Raw genomic sequence first — 19,787 nt, 5'->3', positions numbered from 1 at the left:
GTGTACATATATATCATGGTAGTCGTAGATATTTACACACATTATAAAAACACAATTGGTATTTGCTATTTACTCACTTTACCGAATACTCGTGTTTAACTTTACCTAATACTCATGTTTTTTACTCGAACTCCTAGTTACTGCCCATGTTCGACGTGTCTATATTAAGGTCTTTCATAGTATTAACTTGATTCCAATATTGTGTAAAAATTGTTTTACACAAGTAACTTACAGAGAGCAACTTTTTTGCAATTAATTTAAGGATTAATCTGTCGTTATTCTATGGTTTAGAACGATCTATTCTGGTGTAAAACCGACTTTCTCAAACTTGACACTTGTATGACAACATAAAATGAATACTTTAGAAAGAGTACCATTTTACGATAAATTTGTTGCAAAACCAACTCAAACACTAACTCAAATTCTTTTTTGGTAATGCTTATGAGCTTATCTACATACTACTCGTATTACATTAACCCCATAAAGGGTTTTGAAAAGTGTATACAACTTGGTATATTTCATATTTGCAATTTAAGCTATTAAATCAACTTTTTCAAAGAATGATGATTCTCTACAATCCATGAAAGTAAACTATTGAAGATGATCCAATTCTCATGAAAATCCATCCATCATGATATAAACATAGCCATTATTATTAGCCTGGCTAGATGTAATCCTGCATAAACCCAAACGACGAGTACATTAGTCGATAACCAATCCTTGAAATCGGTTTGGTTAAAACTCGTACTCAGTTTGATTTAACTTAGCATGAGCTTCTCATAACACTCAAATAGGAAATACTCATTTTGTCATTTTTATAAGAAAAAAAAAACATTAATTATTTAAAGTCGACAAGCTTAGAGCTCTGCCTAGAGGTGTTCTCGGGACGGGTTCGGGCCTGGCCGGGCTCTTCTGGTCAGGTCCTGACCAGGGACGTGAGTGGTCGGGTCGGGCCGGGCCGTGGGAGAAATAACCCGGGCCGGGCCAATTTTTTTTTTTTTTGCTAAAATGGCAGGCCAAGGGCGGAACGGGCTAGAAATTTTGGGCCCGGGTTAAGGGCGGGGCGGGTCAGCTCGTGCTGATGGCCAGCTCTAGCTCTGCCCAGCTCAAACTCAATATTTCGAGTCAATCTCAAACCCATTTGACTTCTATGAGCTCAAATCTACTCAATTACACCCCAAAAATTAAATATTTCAGTGCCAGGTCACGTGAACACGTGACATGCAAGTATTTGTAAGTGTCGAAGTATCATAGACTCGTAGCAAGTAGGAGAAAGTGTCTAAGGACTAAGGCCCTGTTCTTTTGGACTTGAAGTCACTTAATATAAGTTCACTTCAGATCCTATAAGTTCAGTTCAGTTCAGTTCAGATCCTATAAGTTCAGTTCAGTTCAGATCAGATAAGTTTCAGTCCAAAAGAACAGGGCCTAAGCTAATTACCTTTTGAACAAAATGAAGCCTCCAAATCCAAGAACAATTCCTCCAGTAAGAAGCCCAAGTATAATCCATATAGGTGATGTTCTACCATGTCTTCCATCTTCTTTCTTTCTGTTTACGACTTCTGCTACACAACTTTGTACATTACATGCTTCTCGCCCCGTAAGCTGATAATTCAAGGTTAACAAGAGCAAGGTTATGAAAATCGTTCCCACATATCGTTTCTAAATCTACTCGAGTAGGCCAAGTCTAACAAAAAAAAGGGTCGTTGTCACTTGCGCAATCATATATTATATTAAAGCTGAAACCATCTGCCACGTGTCATGAGCAGATGGCTTCAGCCACGTGTCAATTGTAGAATATCAAGCAATAATTTGTTGCTATTCATTTAAAAATTCATTTAGGTAATAAATAAACAGATTCTATTAAAAAAGGTAATGATACTAATGGCATAAAATATGGCATGAATATTTTGACTTCCCAAAATAATAATGGAAATAATCTTAATATTATCTAATTCACGTTTGGCAAAATGACTAATTCCTTTAATGATAATAATAAATTTCCTTTTAAAAAAAAAAGACTACATACAAATCTCATTTTGGTAATATGTTACTACAAGTTATTCAAAAGTTTCTTTTAGAAGGAAATTTTCATTTAATTTAAGGATTAGCAAAATACGTGAACGACTATATATTTTAACATTCTATTCTTTTTTTTTCCAGATTTAAAGTGTGTTTTGAATAAATAAGTTAAGAAATGACCATCTTTTGACATTAATAGAGAGTCATGTTCCAGTGAAATGAATTTACCGTTCATTTTACCTTCTTTTTTTAAAAACTAACCAAAAATTTGTCTCCCTTTTTTCCTTTTATGATGGTTTAACTTGGATGCATTTCTGGAATAAATAAAATTGTTCACTAATATACTTTTAATAAAGTGATGCTAAATCCCTAACCTTTAAAAAGAGCAAACTTGTTGCTACTGTTCCTATGAATAGTTGCTTCAAAATCTCGACCCTTCATCTCTCACTCTCAATCTCACCCTCCATTCTTACCCTATTTCCTTCCCTGCCTTTCATCCTTTTATTTCATTCTACTTTCCATCTTGCTGCTCAAAGTCCTTCTCACTCCGCCGCGCATCCTAATCGCAGCTTCACCTTCTTCAATTCTCATCCACTGTTGTTTATCATATCTCTCTCACTCAAAATGGTGGATTCTCAAATACCATCTTCATCAATCTTTACATTGGTTCAGTTTTCTGGGTTTTTAGGGTTCCTCGTATACTAATAATAATATTCCTGATTTTTACTCTATTTGATTATCAAGTTTTGCAGAATGACATTGATTTTCAGTTCTTCATTTTTCCTCTTTCTTTATACGGAGTATAATAGGTATATATCTTACTCTTTGTGTAATTTATTTTTTATTCTTAATTGGTTGTTACTGTTTAAATTTAATGCTTTGTTTATATTTTACATCAGTTCAATGCTATCGCGCGGTCCCTGATTTGAAATGATAATCTCCAATGTTTGTTGTATAGTGCATCGAGCTCTCAAGCTTCCTCAAGAAAGCTTGCAAATCTAATGGGAATCTCTCAAAAGGTATTATCTCATCCTCCTTTGTGAAAGCAAATGTTGTTTATACTGATTATTTTCAGTTTGATTTCGTTATTTATTCATTTTGTTGTTATGTGTGGGAAATCAGTTGTTTCTAATGCTAATTATATGAAATTCGTTTTTGTCTTAATGTGCCGATGTTATTGTGTGGTTATTTAGGGTTCTGATTATGTGCTGGTTTCTGGTCAATCATACTTGTCGTTTCTTAAAGCGGACATTTTACTTGCATGTGGTACTTTTGCGCTACTGGGTGATTGTACAAATTGATCTATGTGTTCATTTCTCGTGGTTTCACTGTCTTTTAAGCGTGTTTTTTGCTTTTGGTTGTGTGGCTTGGGATTCAATGTGTATTTAGCTTGCTTATTTACGGTTTTGATAGAGTATAGGTCCTTGTCTCACTGACTTTTTAACTGGTTTATTTAGGGAGAGTTGGATTGGTTTATTGTTTCCATCACCGTTTATCTTTAGCACGGTCTCTTCCTCTCAGCGACTGCTCAGAGTCTATCTGGCAGCCATTCTAAACATAGTTTTTGAAAATTTCTTGCTTACCTTTCAGGTAGCTAGGCTGTCTACTAACCAGTTTCCAGCGTCTCCACGCACTTCCTGGGTTTGCATTTACTTCCCCTGAACGCTGCAAACGGCACCTCAGGCCTACAGGTTACTGCTGGTTCTTGTTGCTGTTCTATATATATTTACGTATGTTTTCTTGCTTGTCGTATTGATCGAATACCTTCACTTTTACTTGTGGCGTCTTTAGTTTTTGTTGTTTCCATTACCTTTTATCTTTAGCACCTTCTCTTCCTCTAAGCAACTGCTCAAAGGCTATCCGGCAGCCCTTCTAAACTTAATTTAGGACACTTTTTTGCTTACCTTTCAGGTACCTAGGCTGGCTACTAACCAGCTTCCAGCGTCTCCACGCACTTCTTTGGGTTTGCATTTACTTCCCTTGAACGCTGCAGATGGCACCTCAGACCTATAGGTTACTACTGATTCTTGTTGCTGTTCTGGATCTATTTACGTATGCTTTCTTGCTTGTCGTGTTTAATTCTTTCCCTTTTACTTGTGGTGACTTTAGTTTTGTTGTTTCCATTACCGCTTATCTTTTGCACCTTCTCCTCCGCTAAGCGACTGCTCAAAGGCTATCTGGCAGCCCTTCTAAACTTAATTTATGACAATTTCTTATTTACCTTTCAGGTATCTAGGCTGCCTACTAACCAGCTTCCAGCATCTCCACGCATTTTCTGGGTTTGTATTTACTAACCCTGAACGTTGCACATGGCACAGCAGACCTAGAGGTTACTACCGATTCTTGTTGCTGTTCGCCATCTATTTACGTATGTTTTCTTGCTTATCGTATTGTAACACTTCGCTTTTACTTGTGGTGTCTTAAGTTTGCTGCCAGTATGCACTCATTGGATACGTGGACAGGGCCATGGGTAGTGCTGTGGGTCAGGGCCTTGGGGATGGAATTTATGCGCCACGTTCAGGTTTCTGCTGATTCTCGTTGCTATTCTTAATCTGTTGACGAATGTTAGCTTGCTTGTAGTATTTAATTAAACCTACCTGGGCTGACTTGTGGTTCTTCATTATAGGTGAGCCAAACTTCGACATTCCACCTGCATCATTACAGGGCTTCATTGCCATCTGCATTCTCATATTCATTCCTATATATGATTGCCTACTCGTACCCTTTGCTAGAAACCTTACCGGAAAACCCTCCGGTATATCAGTCCTTCAGAGAATTGGAACCGGTCTGTTCATATCGATTGTGTGTATGGTTGTTGCAGCACTTATAGAGAAAAGACGACTCGACATTGCGCTGCATTACGGGCTTATAGACTTGCCTACGGCGACGGTCCCTATGAGTATATGGTGGCTACTTCCTCAGTATGCCATCTCTGGGATTGCAGATGCTTTTACTATAGTTGGTCTGCAAGAGTTTTTCTATGACCAAGTTCCGGTTGAATTGAGAAGTGTCGGAATGTCCCTATATCTGACTGTTTTAGGTATTGGTAGCCTTTTGAGCAGCATTCTTGTGTCTCTTGTTGATAAGCTATCTAGCGGTGAAATGGGTAGTAGTTGGTTATCAGATAACTTGAACACGACACATCTCGATTACTTTTACTGGCTGCTTGCTGGGCTTAGCACTCTAGGGCTGGTTCTCTTCATGTATTTTTCAAAATCATACATATACACCAATATCAAGGTCCATATGTGAAGGTACGGATTTCCGGCATCTTTTTTTTTTCCTACTCAGCTGTAAGTGTTGTATGCAATGTGTTTCTTTGTTATAGTCAGCAGAAAGGCTCAGTATTGATTATTGAACCCTACTTTCATACAGTCTACTGGTAGTCATAGTGTAACATGTAAATCCAAATAATGGATATTCTTCTTTCAGTGTAAATAAAGGTGCCAAGGGTTCAAAATTTTGGTCATGAGCATCATGTATTAATGATTTTTTCTCGTAAGCTACCGCAGTGTATTGGAGATATAGAAGATGCATAATTTCCATTTATTAAACACTTTAATTAAAGAGAGAGTTTAATAATCAATAATAATGCATATTTTTGTGTATGACAATTGTGCCTTGTTTGCCTGTCATTATAAAGTAAGTGTAGAACTGCTGCTTGGGGAAAACATTCTGAACCTTTTGGTTTTGTAATTAGTTAAATTACCCCAGTGTCTTAATGACTCCCGCAAATTGCGGGGTAAGGGGTAAGGGGAGGTCGGATGTACACACTCTTACCGTTGTGTACTTGTGTTCGCAAAACAAAAAGGCTGATGAAACTATTGTACTGGGGATTGAGGAGGTCAGATGTACTTATGAAAATGACGCAGTTTGCATAGACGTAAGAGTTTGTCGAAGGCACCTGATTTAAGCACTGCATTATATTGATGAAATTTGTTGAATTCAAGCCTCTGTATAATCATGGCCATCGACTTTGTCAAATGAATGCCAGATCAGTTTTGTTGTTAGTAAATTAAGAGGGGATTTTTTTTATAGATTAAATGTTTAGCTTGAGTATTATATTTAATTGGTTTGTAATTGGATCTGGGTGATATTAAGAAAAATGAGTAAAATTTAATCTCTCTCTTTCACATGCATTTGACCAGCTTATAATCTGTACTTGATTGACTAACAATATTCACTATTAACCTCATAATCCTATTTCATAGATAGCGGAATCATAATTTAAAGTATAGAGAACGTAATCTTCACGATCTTCGGAACCAGGTGTGCTTACTAGCCCCTCGCTCCGTTTTGTTAGGAAGAATTGGTCAACCATTGCCATATCTACCCACTAATGTGCAGAATGTGGAGATATATATATTTTTTAGGATGTTTATTGTTTCATAGGTAGTATAATAGTAGTGATATTATCTACTACTTGTCTACCTGCACAGGAGTTGAACATAGCAATGGTCAACTCTAACTTCCTATCCGGAAATGGTCTCTCTGTGTTGCTAACACATGAGTAAGGCAACATAAATTTGAGTCTCCAACCCTCCCTTTCCCTTTCATATGCGGCAGCCTTCGAGGCATTGGGGTAACATCGTCGTTGTTGCTGTTGCAATTGTTGTCAACGTTCATTAGTATTCATGATTTTAGGCAAAGAAATAATGCCCTCATGATAGTAGTCTACTTTTGGTCTCAGCACATGGCTAAACAACGCCATCCTGGCTTGTCAAGCGAATTGGAGGAGAGGGGAAAGCACATTATAGTGATACGAAATCCACTGGACATTCTGGTAAGTATGCTCCTAAGAGTCGTAAACTTCTGGATTTTGGTTAGTCGTTAGGTCTTTTAATAATTCATATATCTAATAAAATTATCAGAGAGGACCATGTGAAGTGGACAAAATATTCTGATGAAGAAATCAAATCCTTATAATCATATTATCAGTTTTTTGAACTTGTTTGCTAGCCATCATTCAATGAGGTTGCGCCCCCGACTTTTCTCGAGGTTGGTTTAGCTACATTGGTCACCATATACAGTGAGCTACATGATCTGGGAAATCGACCGATCGTTGATCTTTGGAGAACTTCAACGAGATCCACAGGTTAAGGCAAACTTCTACATCAGTTTTTATCTTGAGATGTTTGTTGAATGTGAATTTGTGGGTTCACTTTTTTTCGGTGCTTAGCTAGCTAAATTGTAAGATACGGGAAATACAAACATGTTCCAATGTGAAGTTTGTACTGGCTTCCTTGACATTTCACGGCGTCTATACATTCAATGGGATATGGGATATCAGTTGTCTGCAAGTCAAGTTATCTTTTACCAGTTTCTTGTTTCCATTAGTAATTAAATTGCTGATATGGCATGGACCATGCATAGTGAAAAGTGTTTTTTGTTTTACCGATCCTGTTTTTGTGTTTACCGTAACTAGAACTCAGTGTTAATTTATAATTTAAGTTTATGATGGAGTTTGTAAATTAATGCCAATTTTAAGGAAACTTGTGGCTTAATACTCGCTTATAGTCGGTGTCAGTATGGATAATGGTTGTACTATGAACATACATACTTTGGAATTTGGACTGAGGCTGAATAACGCTGAATAAATTTGGTATATTGAGCTGTGGTTTGTAATTGTGCACCTGTTTATAGCGTCAATTAAGAATGTGGCTATTTGGGTTTGCCGGGTTACTTGGGTATAACTTTTTCTTATAGTTAGTCTATGTTTATGGGTTTGTCCGGGTCGTAGCCAGAAGGAGATAGGGGGAAGAGGGGTAGTCAGAGTATAAAAGGGAGGAGTATAAGTAAGAGGAAAAATGGATGTGGAGGAAGGGAAGTATGGGGAGATGGAGGAAGGAGGAGGATACGGAGGGGAAGGGGAAAGGGAAAGGGAAAGAGGACAAGGAGAATGGAGAGGAGGGGTGCCAGTGGATAGGAATTGGGGAAAGAGAAGGAGGACGAGTCGTATATTGTCGCTTGATTACTCTCGTTATGTTCTATTGCTAAATTAAGAAAAAAGAGTGCACTGTGATGATCAATTGAGTGATGTCTTAGCCATGGGTACATTGCCTTTTCCGTCTCCATGATAACAAGACTGATGTGTATCTGTGTCGATATAGGTTAATTAATACTCCGATTTTTTAATTTTTATCATGTCTTTACTGAATTTTGTGATTTTAGGAGTGTTTGATTTTTTTGGTGATCTGAGGTCTTCAGGTATCACAGAAATCTGTCCGCATAAATGGTTATGACTTTTTTTTGTTGGTTCAAATCGGACCAGTTTCTACCTAATTGAGGTTTCTACTCCTGTTTTTACTGGATGATGGTTGATATTGCCATGATAAATGATAGTAGTTGATGAACATATCTACCCCCATCGTTGCACCTGTAACTTTAATGCATAACCTAGATGCTCAAGATGTAAATTTGGTTTGGTATTCTATCATGAGTGTATATTTAATTGAAACTGTATTCAATGACACGTTGAGAGAGTGTTACAGTTATTTGTGCTATTTTCTACTCCTCAGGTACACGATTGGTGCGTTCCTCAGGACATGGTACGGTGTTGTCAACAATTCTTGGTGGAGTTACTTGTATGGTTAGTAATCAATTTTTTTAAAGTTTATTGTATATTTGTGTTACTGATATTCATTGGCATGTGACTTTTTAAATGTTTAAAATTGCTCTGCTTCTTCCCATAATGTACCATCTAATTCATTTATTAGAGGCGGTGTTTTTTTCCTTTTCAGTTCTTTTAAAAAAAAAATATCATTCTTCTTGTTAGCGGACACATCAGCTCTGGTAAGTTCACCCATGTTGGTCATTTCAGGTGTACCATGGAAACGATGAGTACATTGCTTTTGCTTTAACTGACGATTAGTGTTCTTACATGGATATAGCTCTTTTTAAAAAAAAAATGAAATCTCTTCTTCCTTTAGTAGAGGAAGGGAGACATAGGGAGTAGGGAGGGAGGAGATCCCTATGTGGTTTTCTGCGGATTGTGGGGGAGGAAGAAAGAGGAGACTAAAAAACAAAACCTTATATTTTACTGGCAAACTAACTTTTGTGATACTGATGCTGATGAGGGGTATGACCCGACAGTTATCTTGGATGTTTTCATACTGTAATGAGTAAAATAAATGTTTAATCGAGTGTTTTCAGTTTGAAATCTATGGTCGAATTTGAACGACATTTGAAATATCTTCCGATAATTTATTTTGATTAATTTTTTGGAAGGAGCGGGAACGTTAAACGAAGTAGGTCGACATTGATAGTGAGGTTGACGACTTGGCGATTTAAATTAGGTATCTCCAAATTACGGTTTATTTAAAACTTGTAAAGGCTCACCAGATCTTAAAGTCACATTTTCATCCAAATTTTTAGATTGTAATTTTTTTGGCTGGCTCATGCATGTTTCCAGTGTATTATGGATAGTTCATTGTCTTTAGGAAAAACACCATCAAATTGTTATTATATTCGATAAATTTCTTGATATTTATTGTTGGAAATGATAATAAACAATAAAGAAGAGAACTAGCTGATAAAATTAAATGTCAATGTAGAATGAGATCATATCGTGGAAAATTGAAAGGGGCAATAGAGTAATTAAAATTTTTAATTAAATCTTCGGTGACGCCTCACCTTAGCACATGTTTATTTTGTAGCGTGGACAAAGGTTGTGAGTTTGGGCATCGTTTACTTATTTTCTACACCTGATTCACATGGTCACTAATGTTTCAGGTTTTAGTATTTATTTTCTGTGAATTATTTTTAATTTGTTTCTTAGAGAAGTTGCTCATTTAGATTAAGAAATGAACTAACCTCCTTTCTATAGTATTGTTCGACTTGATTCTTGTAGGAGAGAGTACGCAGAAACAAGTGAAGACCGTTTTCTTGGATGTAGATCGCGACAGGATCTAGGGAAAAGGAATAAGGGGTAGGGGAAGACGGGACCAAGGTGTGTAGGGGAAGGGAGGGAGAAGTAGGAGTAGAGTAAGGCATAAGGGGAAAGGATAAGGGAGAGTAGGGGAAGGAAAAAAGGGCCGGAATGAGGAGGGAAAGAGAGGGGATAGGGGGGGTGGTGGTGGTGGTGAAGAGAAGGACATGATGGATTCTTTCTTATTGGGTACTTCCTTCAGTATTTGTAGAAATTCACTGATTCTTGTAACAGACTAGAGGAGTGGAGGATTATGAGGGGCATGAGGAGGGGAGGGGGAAGGAGGAGTAGCAAGAGGGGTAAAGGCATGAGGGGGAGGAGGATAGGTTAAGAGAAATGTCTTTAAATAATAACTCTTATAATGTTTGACAGTCAGACCTTTGTTTGTTATTTACATTTCTTTTTTTTACTACATTCTTTGTTTGCTGTTATCCACAATCAAGTATTGTGAGACCTAAAACGTTCATCCTGTATTTTATTGTGCTATTTCCTACTGTTATTCCAGGTAGTTGATTCGACTTCCTACATAGTGTGACCAGTTTTTATTGGTATATCAAGAAGGGAGTTGAATGTGCGACCAACTGTTTTCTTCTTCTTCTTCATAAAATGCTCGCTTCGGTCAGATGAACTTCAGAAGTTGAGTAATATGGTTCTGGGCAAGATGGTTTCAAGTCAAATCAACTACACAGATTCAAAGGTTAGTTACCCCTTTCTCTTTGGATTTTGTGTTTTGCTTGTATGCTCATCTTCTTGGTTCTCGTCTACGGGGTTTATAACGCTTTCGACAATGTTTCTTTTTCATATTTTGACGGTGAGATTTGGTTTACAGTTCAAATGTGTGTAATTCATTTAACCAACTATGATGGAGACAGTATATTAGGAACTTTGAAAGGAAAATAGCATAGATGATATTTTCAAATCATTGCGATTGCTTTCTGAAATGGTTTTCACGGGTAGTTTACTACCTATATAGGGGCTCTGAAATGTAAATTTCAATACCACGATGAACTAGAGAACATGGCATGAAAGAAAACCTGTGGTCAGTTTGATGGGATTTAGGTACTCTGATATTTGAATTTCGCCTTACCCTGATTATCAATATTGTCGTTGATGAGGGGTAGGAAGTGCTATCGCTATGATTTTTGGCTTACACTTAATTGGATATTCTGAGACAACCCGGTAAATGAAGAGCACTTTATATCAATTCCATCGTTAGTTTTATTGGCCAACATTAAATGTTGGAAGCCTGGTTCTGGCTTCCGAAGGTGATTGAGAGTCGTGTTGAATTCAGCATTAGGCTTGTTTTATTGATGGTGAGTCGGATTCATGGCAAGTCAGACATTTTCTGATGAGTGACGGCAATTCCATGTATTCATAATTTCTCTTGTTGCCTTTCATTTGATTAGGAGCGGATTTAAAATCAGCTAGGGTAGGCTTGATCCGGCCTTGGACGGTGGTTAGAGACGGAGATTTAAACCCCTGATATAGTTGGTGCATTTGAAGTTTGGAAAAGCGAAGTTTTTATAATTATAACTTGTCGGATGAAGTATGATGCATATCTGCGAAAGTGGCCGCACTGACAACCGTTATTTCAATAGCCAGCATTTCTCGAGAATCATCAACACGTCCAGTCGTCCGCCCTTCATTCGATGAAGTGCTTTGGAATTTACGTGCAAGTCAACTTCAAGAACCATCATAGGGGAGCTTTATAATATTCCATGTACATGTGTAAGTGGAACCAATTATAAAGTAAAAAGCCTAATAATAATAAAATCCAAGGGGATTTTTTTTTTTGGTTGATACATCTAAAGTGCCAGTTAATTTACAGTGTAGGAAAAAAAACATGATTGTACTGTGCCACCCCGACTAGGGTGTATGGTAGTTACGGATACATGTCCCGTAGTTAAGTGTTAAACTTATAATAGCACAGTTTGAAACACGCATCATGCAATTATTCGATAGTGCAGAAGTGTAATTGTTTTTGAAGAAACAAGAATATGAAGAAAGCTGAGTTGGAAATCTTTGATATTAGTCGAATTTTGTCAAAGTTTTGTTCTTTCTTCGTTAATTGGCTTCGCGCTAATCGTTTTAAGCTGCCGTTTAATGATTTTAAAAATATATCAACTTGACCTATTTGAAAGGAGAAACGATAATTGCAAAAGAAGAAAGTAATTTTCATAGGTATGACACTGCAAACTTGTTATAGAATGAGGAAGCTTTTGTATCCAATCAGAGCGGTTTATGGAAGGCTAGCAGTGCTTTTTAAACTTGTCGTTATTTAAAAGTTTATTAGGAGTAATTAACAACGATTATAGACCAACAAATAGAAAGACGGAACACATAATGGCACCATATACATCGTAAACCCGTATGACAGCAAAGTGCAACCATAAACTATGCCATTTTTGTTCAGGATAAAAGACGATATCCAATTTTATTGCGATGCTTACGTATGCGGTCACTCAAACGGTTTTTCAGAACATAATGGATTCTTTTTCATTGGGTACTTCCTTGAGTAGTTGTATAAATTCATTGATTCTTGTAGCGGACTAGAGGAGTGGAGGATTATGAGGGGCATGAGGAGCGGAGGGGGAAGGAGTAGTAGCAAGAGGGGTAAAGGCATGAGGGAGAGGAGGATAGGTTACGAGAAACGTCTTTGAGTAATAAATCTTACGGAAAATTCACGTGGTGCCCTCGAACTTTGCCATTTTTTACGTGGTACCCAACTTTTTAAGTTTGTGTACATGATGCCCTCCATGTTTGATTTTCATGCACAACATGTCCTTTTTGTCGCTATAAAAAAACTCAATTGCGCATAACTCCTAGACCGGAATTCAGAATCAGCCAATGTTTTTCCTAAAATGATTATATCGTCATAATCTACGGTTTGAGGAAAAAAAAATTGTCGACTGACATTTTAAAGGTTTTTTTTAACGAAAATCTCAAATCAACCATATCTTCGATCTTAAATTTTCGAATGACCTTTTTTGTTTTATCAATCTGTAGATCCCGAAGAGGTAATCGATTTGGGAAAAAAAATTAGTCAATTTCGATTTCGGGTCTATGATTTATGCTCAGTTAAATCTTTTAAGAATGATAAAAAGGGCATGCTGTGCTTGAAGATAAAATCTCAAGGATATCATGTGCACAAACTTAAAAAGTTGGGTACCACGTGCAAAATGGCAAAGTTCGAGGGTACCACGTGAATTTTCCGTAAATCTTATAATGTTAAGACAGTCAGACCTTTGTTTGTTATTTACATTTCTTTTTTTGCTACATTCTTTGTTTGCTATTATCCCCAATTAAGTATTGTAAGAGCTTGAACGGTTCAGTACTGTATATTTTATTGTGCTATTGGTTCGACTTTCTACACAGTGCGACCAACTTTTATTGGTATATCAAGAAGGGAGTTGAATGTGCGACAAACTGCTTTCTTCTTCATAAAATGCTCGCTTCGGTCAGATGCACTTCAGAAGTTAAGTAATATGGTTCTGGGCAAGATGGTTTCAAGTCAAATCAACTACACGGATTCAAAGGTTAGTTACCCCATTCTCTTTGGATTTGGTGTTGTGCTTGTGTGCTCATCTTCTTGGTTCTCGTCTAAGGGGTTTATAACGTTTTCGACAAGATTTCTTTTTCATATTTTGACGGTGAAGATTTGGTATACAGTTCAAGTGTGTACTTCGTTTAACGAACTATGATGGAGACAGTATATTACGAACTTTGGAAGGAAAATAGCATAGTTGATATTTTCAAATTAGACTGCTTTCTGAAATGGTTTTCACGGGTAGTAGTTTACTCCCTATATAGGGGTTCGAAAATGTAAATTTCAATACGAGGATGAAGTAGAGAACATGGCATGGAAGATAACTTGTGGTCAATTTGATGGGATTTAGGTACTCTGATATTCGGATTTTGCCTTAACCTGATTATCAATATTGTCGTTGATGAGGGGTAGAAACTGCTATTGCCATGATTTTTGGTTTACACTTAATTGGATGTTCAGAGATAACCCGGTAAATTAAGAGCACTTTATATCAATTCCATCGTTAGTTTTCTTGGCCAACATTAAATGTGGAAGCCCGATTCTGCTTTCCGGAGGTGATTGAGAGTAGTGTTGAATTCAGCATTAGGCTTGTTAGAGATTGATGGTAAGTCGGATTCATGGTAAGTCGGACATTTTCTGATGAGTGACGGCAATGCCATGTATAATTTCTCTTGTTGCCTTTCATTTGATTGGGAGCGGATTTAAAGTCAGCTAGAGTAGGCTTGATTTGGCCTTGGATGGTGGTTAGAGACGGAGATTTAAACCTGTGATATAGTTGGTGCATTTGAAGTTGGGAATAGTGGAGTTGTAACCTAAAGCGTGTATGCATAGGGTAGACTCCCTGCCTTATGCCAGCCTAACAAGGAAGCCTAATGGTCAAACCTAAATTTTATCTGCGACTAACCATTAATACATTCATTCAATGCAGGCTAAACGGGCCTACCTCGAAGACATTGAAAACAAATTTAAGATAACTAAGTTGTACCTTCAAGTCATGCCTCTCTAGAACTCAAGAGTTGAAGTGGATGCTGCAAAAAATCTCTCTAATCTAAACAACAAATATGCCAGGACTATTTTGACGAATTTTGAAGCAGATCTGTTGCCAGTACACACTTTCAACTATAAGCAAAAAAACGTTTCGGGTTAGGTACCCTTGAGGCAGTTCCCTGAGTATCTTCAGTAGCGGGAAGAGCAAACAGATCAAATCAAATTGTATCGGAAGATTAGTAACATAGACAACCCTACTTTTTTGGCTATAAGCATCTAGCGTGCCAGCTAACTTATGTTTTACTAATTGTATATATTCCTACCTTTGTCCCAACTGAATCCTACCAATATGGTTTGATACTACGATTATCATGCCTTTTCGGTACTTGTACGTGCTATTAGCTATACTATAACATTTACCCTGCCCAAATTAGTTGTGTACGACCGTCATTCAATCTGTTCAATGGTAAAGGCCAACTACGTCAACTAATTCACCAGACAATCTAAAGCAAAGCACACATTAACTAAAACCAATTATTGTGGAAATCATAACAAATGTTCGTCAAATTGAGGCTCCGCGCCCGGTAGGGCGCGGCGCAGCGACTAGTTTATGTTAAATTGCTAGCTATTGTATGCCAATTTTTGGTAATAAGAATCATAAGAAAAAAGAATAACTTTGTTAAGATCTATATTGTATGATTTTGAATAAGTCCCAATGTTTTAATGACTATTTGTTGCCTAAAGGTATTTTATACGAGTAGATTTTTTTTTTTAATATTTTAGATATGTTTTAACATTCTATTCTTTACTTAGAACGACGAGTATTATATACGAATATAATCTTTTTATTTTGTTTTCATGATTTTCCTATTTCTATACAATTTTGGAACACACTTTATTTTAACTTAGAACAATGCAGAGATAATAAGCATCAAAATATTGAAACAACATAATAAGATGGTTATATGAACATAATTTATCATTATAAGATTGCCTCTATTCAGATAAAACTACATAATGTGTTGTAAAACAGAGCCTTAACTAATATAATATTTTGTACTAATCCCTCAATCTAACTATTTTATTTGTTCTTTTTTCTATTTTGAGAGGATTTAAGGAAAGTAGGTGAACTTCATATTCTACATTTTTAAAGAAAGTTAAAACACTATTATTATGTTGAAGACAATAGTAACTAATTATTTAAGGCTAATATTATTGAATGCTCATATTTTTACCTTACTAATTTTATGAAGGGGGAAAAAATTTTGAGATAAATTTTATAAAATATCTCTTGATAAGGAATGTATATATTTATACAATTGGTCTCCCTTGGGACGGGTTACCATTTATGGCGGATATTTTGTGAGATAAAATGGTAACAAAATGGGTTAGTGGAGAAAGGGGACCACATGAATAGTGTTTCAGAGAGAGAAAAAGTGGGTACATTGTGAGGTAAAATGGTATCCGTCACAAGCTTGTGACGGATATGTCATGTCTTCAATGAGAATTTGTGATATTTATAAGTTTCGTCTTTCGAAGCTCATATTTTTAGTAATATTTATAGTCAAATTTTTGAATTAAGTTTGGTTCTCAATAAATGAATGTAACAACTAATTTGGAAATGAGTGAGTAACACGAGTAATTATTACTCTGTATGTGAACCTAGACAACACGATTACACGAGTATGGTATAAGAAACAACTTAATGCGTTTAAGCTAGCGAAATCCAATAAGAGTAAGAGTCACCATAAAATCAAAATTCAAAGTTAGCGAGAAATATAAATATTTGACCAAATGGTCATTTTAAAATCAACTAAAAAAAATTTAATTTGTACAACTTTTATGTATTTTATAATAATATAAAAATTATTAAGTTTTTTAATAGTTTTTGACAATTTTTAGACCAGATATCATCAATGTAAGAGTTCTTTATGAAATTTTATAATATTTTTATTTTATTTATTATAGAAAGATGTAAATTGTTCTTAGATGAATAATTAATCGTATAATAATTAACACGGCTGAAATTATTGCAATTCGATGATGGGTAAGCTAGATCTGAAAGAACTCCGTTTCACTATGGACGTTGCAATTTGATGATTGGCTGATCGAAACTCGAACTATTATCCAACAATGGCTAAAGCGGTGATTACTCAATCACGGTATAAGTAGAAGACGGATATCATACCAACTTAATTTGTGGAATAAACTCAAAGAATAATTGATATAGAAGAGGGAATTGAAGGGAATACAAGGAAAAATAAGAAAAAATACAGGGATGAGAAATGGAGGATAAAGGAAGGCCGAAAAAGATGAAGAGGAGATTAAAGGCCAAAGGGGAATAATGAGTGATTGAGAAAAGGAGAGAGTACGAAAATGTTATTCATCACGTGAGATGCATAAGAAACACTACTCTACTGTAATAGTATTTCCCAACTTCACATATTTATAAGGGTCGTAGGCCCGTAGATATAAAAATTATTAAGTTTTTTAATAATTTTTACAATTTTTAGACCATTTATCATCAATGTAAGAGTTCTTCATAAAAATTTTTAAGATTTTTATTTTGTTTATTATAGAAGAATGTAAATTATTCTCAAATGAATAATTAATCGTATAATAATTAACACCACTGAAATTATGAAAAAAATTGCTATATAATATCAATAAAAATGAATTTTTGTGAGAGTTTAATGAAAATAAAAAATGGGGTTGCATTTTACTCTTAGTTAAATTTATGGGTCTTAATGATAGAATATTAGAATAAGTAAATATGTAATATTGTAATTATTTGATATTATTTGGTTGTTATTTACTTACCTAGCTTAGTAAATATGTAATACTACAAACTAGGAACAAATACTATAAGCTAGGAAACTAAATATCCTAAGCTAGGTAAGTAAATAACAACCAAATAATATCAAATAATTACAATATTACATATTTACTTATTCTAATATTCTATCACTTAATTGTTATAAATGAAACATAGGAAACCTAATTTCACCATTGTTAAAAGTTATGGGGTAAATTGTCATTTTCGAGATTTTAAAAGAAACCCCATAATGATTCAAACTCGACTAAAAGCTCATGCACCGCTCACAAAGTTAGAGGGAACTTAAAAATGGAAAAAGAGAAATGAGAGTCGCATTGATGTGGTCTTTTGGGAGGTATACGTGATGAGCAGTGAATAGTGGGTCGCGTTTCGTGACGGGTGACTGGTGGTGGTGGACATGGGTCATGATTGGATGGTCGTTGGTGGGTAACGAACCGTTGGTGTTGGAAGTTAATGGGTCACTGTTAGGTAATTATGGGGTATGTTGAGAAAGTTGGAGGAGCAGAGAATAAGATTTGGGTTCCTTTGGAGTTGACGGTTAGGGTATGTAGGTTTAAAGGGTTAGAGTATGTAGGTTTAAAGGGAATTAGAGGGGGTGTAAGTGTCACTTAGACCGTGCTCTTTTGTACTTAATTTCAGTTCTTAGAAGTTCATTTCACTTTAGCTCGATTTAGTTCAGTTATAATATAAATATTATTCATCATATGATATTGGATATACAAATAGTTATTTGTTTATACTCGATCAAAAGCATATAAATAAGTTTTTTTATATATAAATTACGACAATTATAATATAAATAATGATTTATAATGTAATTTTAGAAGATCGCCCGTGCAGGCACGGGTTCAAAAACTAGTCAATTACTAATTGAATAAGGTAAACTTAGAAAAAAAACGCGAATTTTAACTAAACATCTCAAATTTTAACTTGAAAAAATAAAAATAAAAACGCGAATTTCAACTAAATATTTCAAATTTTAACTTGAAAAAAAAAACGAGAATTTTAACTAAATATCTCAATTTTTCCGTTGTTATTTGCTAAGAGGATATATATAGAGAATACACATGTAACAAAATCACCTTTTCTTGATGCGAACATAGATCATCATAAACAGGATAATCAGGGGAAGAAGTGTCTTCAATAACTGCAAAGCATTCAACTCTTCGACTACGAATGCCACCACCGCAAGGCGCTGAACACGGCAACCATGGTCCAGCTACCCATTTAAACACCTCTGCGGTGTCATATATAGATACATTAAAAAGGCTTAAAATGCAGATGTGAGCTAGCTTAGCTGGTAAGTCATGAGTTGTGGTATCCGTCAGCATCATATTCAGATCGCCCTTGTGGGCCATGCTTTAAAGTAGAATATGTAAATAAATGACTGAGACGGAATGTATCATGTATGGGGTAGTTCATAATAGTGTACCTTTGGGCTTTGGTTGTGAAATCAAAAGTGCACCACTTTTACAATACCCTGATGAAGTATCACCATACACCATTTCAGGGTAAGTACAGTCAGAGCAACATACGAATTCATCGCCATCGTCCATCTTACTCTCGCACTTTACGCATCCATCTTTCACCTTCATGGGACTTCCTGCCATTTTGGTATATAATATATGCACAAGGTTTATGACTGTCCCCTTCGTTTCAAAGAATTTTGCTAATTAAAGAAAATTACCAGCTGAACAGCAGTAAAAATGGGTGTGATAAGGAGGACAAGGTGAATATTTAGGAGGTTGACATTTGCCATGGCAGTTGGTTGACTGGTTATAAACAAGACCGCCACAATCTCCGTGCCATTTGTGCAGGCATTCCTCTGTCCAATAGCATCCTGATATGTATGTCACAAAAAAACGCGAATTTGCAGATGTCAGCTAGGTTAGCTGGGTGAACATATCCTATGGTTTGAAACCCGTCAACTAGCATGAAAACTCGAGGAGTCGAGGGTGGTATTACCTTGGGAAGGGAAGTTTGAAGATAGAGTAAATGAAATTAGAGAAAGAATGAGTAAGAGGAGAAGTTTCCAACTCCATGTCTCTTTCTCCATTGACATTCTTTTGTTGTCCAATGAAAATTATACTTATGATTGTAAATTTGCATTTATAAGGTGGGATTTTATTTGAAGCGGAATATAAAATTGGACTCACAGTTGTGTCGTGTATGAAAAACTAAAATAACTTTTACAATCCCCTATTTACTAAATGAATAGGCGAAACTCCAAATTTTCCCGCCTAAACATATTTTTTAAAATAAAGTTTAGTTATTTTTAGCATATTCTATAAGTATGGTGGGCTATCATACACATAATCTTTTAGATTTATATATTAATGTCATTTAATATTTTACATTCTACACAAAATTATCTCCAATCTTTTTATGATATAAAAAGGAATTCTTTTTTTTTTTTTTTTCAAAAATCATATGAAAAAGATTCATAGATTTTCTATGATAAAAAGTTGTAG

At 35.7% G+C, this 19,787-nt stretch overlaps 2 protein-coding genes across 6 annotated transcripts; one reads left to right on the top strand and one right to left on the bottom strand.

Moving 5' to 3' along the window:
* Positions 1-345: 345 nt before the first annotated feature.
* LOC141612669 (uncharacterized) lies at positions 346-19,423 on the bottom strand. Its single transcript, XM_074431476.1, has 6 exons — positions 19,282-19,423; positions 19,004-19,156; positions 18,749-18,919; positions 18,399-18,553; positions 1,439-1,602; positions 346-676 (listed from the first exon to the last, which is right to left on the bottom strand). Exons 1-6 carry the CDS (start codon positions 19,376-19,378, stop codon positions 613-615), a joined length of 804 nt encoding a protein of 267 aa, XP_074287577.1. The 5' UTR covers positions 19,379-19,423; the 3' UTR covers positions 346-612.
* Positions 2,528-11,974, top strand: LOC141610845 (protein NRT1/ PTR FAMILY 5.14-like). Of its 5 annotated transcripts, none has more exons than XM_074429121.1 (13): positions 2,528-2,646; positions 2,772-2,828; positions 2,978-3,038; positions 3,634-3,710; positions 3,931-4,032; positions 4,248-4,387; positions 4,482-4,540; positions 4,646-5,273; positions 6,710-6,802; positions 6,979-7,241; positions 8,538-8,608; positions 10,452-10,643; positions 11,353-11,974. In XM_074429121.1, exons 7-8 carry the CDS (start codon positions 4,486-4,488, stop codon positions 5,269-5,271), a joined length of 681 nt encoding a protein of 226 aa, XP_074285222.1. In that variant the 5' UTR covers positions 2,528-2,646; positions 2,772-2,828; positions 2,978-3,038; positions 3,634-3,710; positions 3,931-4,032; positions 4,248-4,387; positions 4,482-4,485; the 3' UTR covers positions 5,272-5,273; positions 6,710-6,802; positions 6,979-7,241; positions 8,538-8,608; positions 10,452-10,643; positions 11,353-11,974. The 5 variants fall into 5 exon arrangements, with proteins under 5 accessions (XP_074285222.1, XP_074285221.1, XP_074285219.1 ...); XM_074429120.1 differs by having other exon boundaries at positions 2,764-2,828; positions 4,248-4,348; positions 4,445-4,540; XM_074429118.1 differs by having other exon boundaries at positions 2,528-2,828; positions 4,248-4,348; positions 4,445-4,540; positions 6,979-7,171; positions 8,511-8,608.
* Positions 19,424-19,787: the final 364 nt, after the last annotated feature.

This window comes from Silene latifolia, chromosome 11 (genome assembly GCF_048544455.1).
Source record: "Silene latifolia isolate original U9 population chromosome 11, ASM4854445v1, whole genome shotgun sequence".
NCBI classification, from domain to species: Eukaryota; Viridiplantae; Streptophyta; class Magnoliopsida; order Caryophyllales; family Caryophyllaceae; genus Silene; species Silene latifolia.
Note: the sequence above shows the minus strand (reverse complement) of the source record. Positions and strands in the feature narration are given on the sequence as shown.